Genomic DNA, 5,793 nt, shown 5'->3' with positions numbered 1-5,793 from the left:
TCATGTTTATATAATGTACCATCATTTGATTAAGATATAGTGTTTATTTTTTTAAGAATGTGAAAATATTTTGTTATAAGTTTATGGATATTTCCATTGTAATATTTTATTGGTCAAATGTGACAACTATATAGTTTGAACAATAAAGTTTTACTTCATAACAGGATAAAAATGTTAATTTTGTCTGGGAAGGTTTGGCTCAATGCTTTCTTACAAGTTCACGATTCTTTACAAAAGCTTTCAGGCACTTTCCTCTGAATGATACTTCCATGTTTCCAAAGGAAAAGATTTGTAATAAATATTCTTCTGTTTGAATCATTTGGTTACGGTTTAATTTCATTGTCTCTACACTCTAAGACAGACACAGATAATCTCAATGAACACAAAATAAAGTTTATAGATGAGGATTCTGATTCATTAAATGGAAACAACCTGGTTCTATGTATGAGTTTAATTTTTCGACTAAACCTTTGGTAAGAAAAACATTCAGTATTTCACATCGTCATGAAAGATCAGCAGCCCCCTTTTCCTGGCATGATGGTTCAAGTGGAGTCAGACTGAACGAGCAGAAACAACCTGTTTAAGGTAACGTTAGTTTGATTGGATTAGAATCCAGTGGAAGCTTAAAACCCCAAACTGTTACCAAGATGTTCTCCTTCAGGATTGTTTCTGCGGCCATGGTGAGTCCTGAAGCAGCTTACAGTCAAACCATCACTGCTGGTATGATAGTCGTTCCTGAAATGTCCCAGTTTTACAGCAAATGTCACAGATCCACACATGTCACAGATATCTCCATCATGGGGGATGATGTTGATGTTTTCTAACAAATACAGCAGGCTTTTGTGTTTCTTCTGGACAGCAGTGTCTTGTTTTTTGGGGTTTCTTTGTTTTTCACTGCAGAAGTCTGTCATGGATCTCCCTCATGCCCAGTTCCTCACTTATAATAGAATCCTAACCTTTATGAAGGTGACTAAACAGCTTTCGAGGTTATTCTGCATTTTCCTCTAACCAGTTGGCATAATGCTGACCATTCATTGATGTTCATTTATAATTAGTGTTTTTTTTCATTCATGTATGATCATATACTGTAAACAACAACATTATGTAAAAATATCATTTATTTTAGAAACTTAGTCCACTAACTGAAACAGATTATTGACACACAGCTTTCCACTTACAGCTCCAAAAAATGAAAAATTTATTTTTACCACATAAATATGGATGCTATGGAAAATGTTTGACTGTGTATGACACTGTGAGAAGTATGTATTAACTGCATGAGAAGTATGTATTGATTAAAAGGATTTTATATATATATATATATATATATATATATATATATATATATATATACTTCCTTTATATATATATATATATGTAACAAAATAAAATAAAATAAAATCATGGTAGAACAATAATCTCCTGTGAAGAGCAGGATGATTAGCATTGATGATTACATTTCAGTGCTGTCCACAGGTGACATCACATCTGATCAGCCAATCCCAAAGCTTCCAGAAGCTGTCAGGGCTCAGCACATGATCCATTCTAAACCCTGAGAGGAGTATCAGCTGTGCAGACCTCCTGTGTCTGTGTTTCCTTTAGGCCGTGGTTTAACTCCTCACCTTCTGTATAGGAAACAAGTTTTCCATCACAAGATGGAAGAGGCGAGTTTTCTGGGATAAATCAAAACCAGAGGACTGGAAGATAAAGTGAAGGAGGAGGAGTTTATCTCCTCTGCGTAGCTCTAAGACACTTGATAAGATCAGACACACAGAGGGACCATCTGCAGGATTTTATCTCTACAAACAGACGCAGCTGCTCAGGTGAGAAACACAAGGGTTTATTTTGTGTAGCTATAACAGTTTGTCGTGACTGCAAGACAGGTTTTATCAAGGTTTAGTTTCATTTCCATTCCTTTAAATTATTTAGAAAGGTATCTTGCCATGGCAATTATTTCAATTAGCACTCAAGGCTCACCTGATTGATTGTGAATGTTAATGAAAGTACCGGCCGGAATGACATTCTCACATTACTATAACTGAGTCTGGTGGTTTTTATATCAAAGTTTAAAACTTAAAGCAGTACCATGATCATGGCTTTTCTTTGGCACTAAATTTGTATTTGAGCCACAACCAAAAAAAAACTTCAGCTTTAACTTATAGTCACCCTCCAAAAGCTTGAGGCCTAAGTTAAACTCATAATTTAGAGCTCTAGTCTTTTTAGAAACATATCTCCCATGCAGTGGATGGTAAATGCACTGTATTAACAGGAAAAACCTCTGACAAGCTGATGCTCCTCTAGTCTGTTTCCTGATGTGAAATATTTTACTGGATGGATTAGTTTTTGGCTTTCATTGGCTGACTGTTTTTCACGTTTGCTACAACGTAACCCTTTATTAAAAGACTTAAGGTCATTTCAAAACAGATTAAAGAAGACATTGAAGCTTGTCAAAATAAGAGCCTCTCCTCTTCCTTCAATACTGTGACAGCAGTGTTTTCCTATGCCTGCAAATTGGGGAGGTTGCTGTAATAATAATAATAATAATAATAATAATAATTGAACTTTATTGATATCACAATGGAGAAATTTAGCTCTGCATTTAACCCATCGCCTTTGGAATAAGAGGGCTGCCATCTTGGGATGCCCTTGGAGAAATGTGGGGTTAAGGGTCTTGTGCAGAGACCCAGAGTGGCAGTATGTGGGAGCTGGGCTCGAACTCAGAACGTCGGGATTCCAAGCGCTAGGCCCTTACCGCTAGGTCACCACTCCCCAACCTTGCAGAAAGAAGCCTTGTAGCCTTGCAGAAAGAAGGTTCTGGATCAATTATGTTTGCAATAAGTTTGCATATTCTACTTGTGCCAACCGGAAGAAAAAAAACAAACCAAAATGGCCAGACCCAAATAAAAATAGTAATACCAGGTTTAAGGCAAAACCATAACATGAAGTCTTAAGACCTCAGGAAAAACACTAATAATGTAAAAAATTAAACAAAAAAGAATACTTAAAGCTCACAATAAAAATAAGAAAAAATAAAATTCTAAATGGAGTCAAAGGCTCGAAGGACCCCAAATTACGACCTAAAGGTAAATGATACCAGGTTCCGATTCCTGTCACACAGTGATGCTGTGTTATAGGTGAACCAAAGCATCTTCATTTCATCAGAACATGCTCCTTTTAGTCCAAGACAGGCGTCTGCAATCTGCTGCACTGGAGCTGCATGCGGTTCTTTGGACACTTTACAATGGCTCTTAATAGTTGCTAAAAAAAATCTTAAGAACTAACCAGTGTAATGTAATCCAAAATATCGGTCTTAGAAGCTTTGGTGGTTTTTAGAAAGAATAATTGAATAAAGGGCTGCTCAGTGACATAGTGGGTAGCAGTGCTGCCTTGCAGCAAGAAGGTTTTGGATTTGATTCCTAGCCCTGAGTCTTTCTGCATGGAGTTTGCATGTTCTCCCTGAGCATGCTTGGGTTCTCTCTGGGTACTCCTGCTTCCTCCCACAGTTAAAAAACAGGACTTTTATGTTAATTGGTTTCTCTAAATTCTCCTTAGGTGTGAGTGTCCTGTTTGTCTCTGTGTTACCCTGCTATAACCTGTAATAATAATAATAATAATGAATTTTATTTATAACGCACTTTACATTTGACTTCAAATCTCAAAGTGCTACATTTAAAAAAAGGGAAAATTAAAACAAGTTTAAAAGACCATAACATTAAAAACAGAGTAAAAAGACAATCATTAAAATCAATACATTAAAAGGCATATGTAGCCTATTAAAAAATCTAAAATCAACAATTGATTGTACAGGGTCTCTTGACCGTGGACAGCTGGAGATAGGCACCAGCACCCCTTGCGACCCCACTTGGGATTAAGTGTGTCAGAAGATGGATGGATATTTTAATAAAATCCTCACAACAGAATGACACTGAAAAGAACAGGAAACGTGTTTTCAGAGCTATTTTTTTTAGGCATCTTGGAAATTATGTGTTATGTTATTTTTTCTTTTTACATCAAATAATAGCCCAAAGAAGAATATCAAAGCTTCATCTTTATGAATTGTTTAATGTTTTTTCATTGTTTCACAAGCTAAAAATGCATATAAACTGTTGGTTGTTCAAAAATTCCTGCGGCAGATACTTAACGAAAATAATAGGTTGTATTTTATTATAAGTTCTGTGATCATTGGTGACTTTAAGTTAGCCAGACTTGTGACAAAATGGCAATTTTGGTTTAAAAGGTTGCCAACGCCTGGTCTAAGAGATTTAAGACTTTGTTGCACAGAATATGGATTAATTTTTCTCATTGTTTCTTTATAGAATAAGTAATCCGTAGTTAAAACAGTCAGGCTGTCTGAGAGCATTTAGTTACAAAGCTGTACCTTTAAAACAATGTTAACTGTATGGCCATGATATGTGGTACTCCTTTAGTCTCTTTATTACAAATGTCTCCCTTGCTAGTGCTATTTCAGCCAGCTGAAGATCAATGATCAGCAACAGTGAAAGCTTTGTTACTTTGCACCTTTTTAAAGCCAGAGTGAAAGTATGACACAATATATTTGTGGCTTTTGACACGTTGCGAAAGACCTACATTCCAGAACGTTCCAATATGGGCTCTATTAGACCCGGAGGATAAATATTAATACAAATAAAATATTGTGCAGGTTATTTTCCCAGTTTCCTTAGCACACCTTTTAAATAGACAGTAATAAATGGCATTTCTTTCCTCAAAAGCAATACCTCACAATTTCTATATTTTCTATGTTACTTAAAAGGTTTACTTAGGATTCATGTTAAGTCATTGAAAATCTACTTAGAAATGCTGGTTCTCTTTAAATTAATTCACGTTTTGTCTTTTCTTTTTATCGGATGCTTTAGAGGGTGAAGGTGAAACAGGATGGCTTTGGCTCTCAAACTGAATGAAGAGCAGATCTAATATCTAGTTGTATATTAGAGATTTGGCAGATGAAGCTATGAAACTAACCCTGATGGAAAGTGCACAGTTTGTGCTTTTTGATCTGTTTCCTAAAGCTCTGCTCCACCACCTGTTTTCAGGCTAATCCTGTTAACTCTAACATGCCTCACCACCTGGCTACCTCAAAATCCTCATTAAATGTTCATCTTCTAAAAAGGTGGTGACCTTGGAAACAGTCATAAGGGGTCTTCAGCATTATTCACACAAAACCAGATCAAACTCTGGCCCTTTTATTTTTCAAGGAAGCTTCAACATGCCGACAGTGAAGAGCAAGAGGAAGAAAGTGAAGAAGGAGGTGATCGAAGTGGAGGAACAGGGTGAAGGTGAGCATGGAGCACCTGCAGCTCCATCTGCACGTCTGCTTTGTTTAACTCAGCAGCATCTGTTCTTTGCCGCTCTGCTGCAGTTGGGATGGAGGTGGAGATGGAGGATATAAGCAACAGGAGTAACTCCGACAACAGAGACCATCTGACCCCAGATTTGCACGACACAGCTCCGCACAAGAAGAAGAAAAAGAAGAAGGCACAAACCATTGGTAGGAACATCTATACCAACTTGAAAGAGGATTCAGCCAATACTTTATAAAACAATAACTAGCAGATGAAGAACTAAAACCACAAAATATTCGCTGTATTTCAGGACAACAAAAAGTAAAGCAAAATAGAGCTGCATGTACAACTAATTTAAAACTGTTTAACCCACACCACTAACTAGTTGTTTCTGGCTAAAATATAAACTAGTTGATGTTTGCAGAAAATAACTCGAGCAGGAGTGGAACATACACTCACCGGCCACTTTATTAGGTACACCTGTCCAACTGCT

The 5,793-nt window shown here is 36.7% G+C and overlaps 1 protein-coding gene across 1 annotated transcript in view; it reads left to right on the top strand.

Annotated features, from left to right (window-relative positions):
• The first annotated feature begins 1,658 nt into the window (after positions 1 to 1,658).
• The window catches only part of LOC107090136 (transmembrane protein 237A-like), an 18,075-nt gene continuing 13,940 nt past the window's right edge, over positions 1,659 to 5,793 (top strand). The window contains exons 1-3 of the mRNA XM_015383338.1: positions 1,659 to 1,823; positions 5,214 to 5,294; positions 5,378 to 5,506. Of these exons, the coding sequence (XP_015238824.1) occupies positions 5,225 to 5,294; positions 5,378 to 5,506 (199 nt within the window). The 5' untranslated portion in view covers positions 1,659 to 1,823; positions 5,214 to 5,224. The remainder of the gene's footprint in view (positions 1,824 to 5,213; positions 5,295 to 5,377; positions 5,507 to 5,793) is intronic.

This window comes from Cyprinodon variegatus, unplaced genomic scaffold (assembly GCF_000732505.1).
Source record: "Cyprinodon variegatus isolate N-32 unplaced genomic scaffold, C_variegatus-1.0 Scaffold282, whole genome shotgun sequence".
Classification (NCBI taxonomy): Eukaryota; Metazoa; Chordata; class Actinopteri; order Cyprinodontiformes; family Cyprinodontidae; genus Cyprinodon; species Cyprinodon variegatus.
This window is presented reverse-complemented; position numbering and strand designations above follow the sequence as displayed.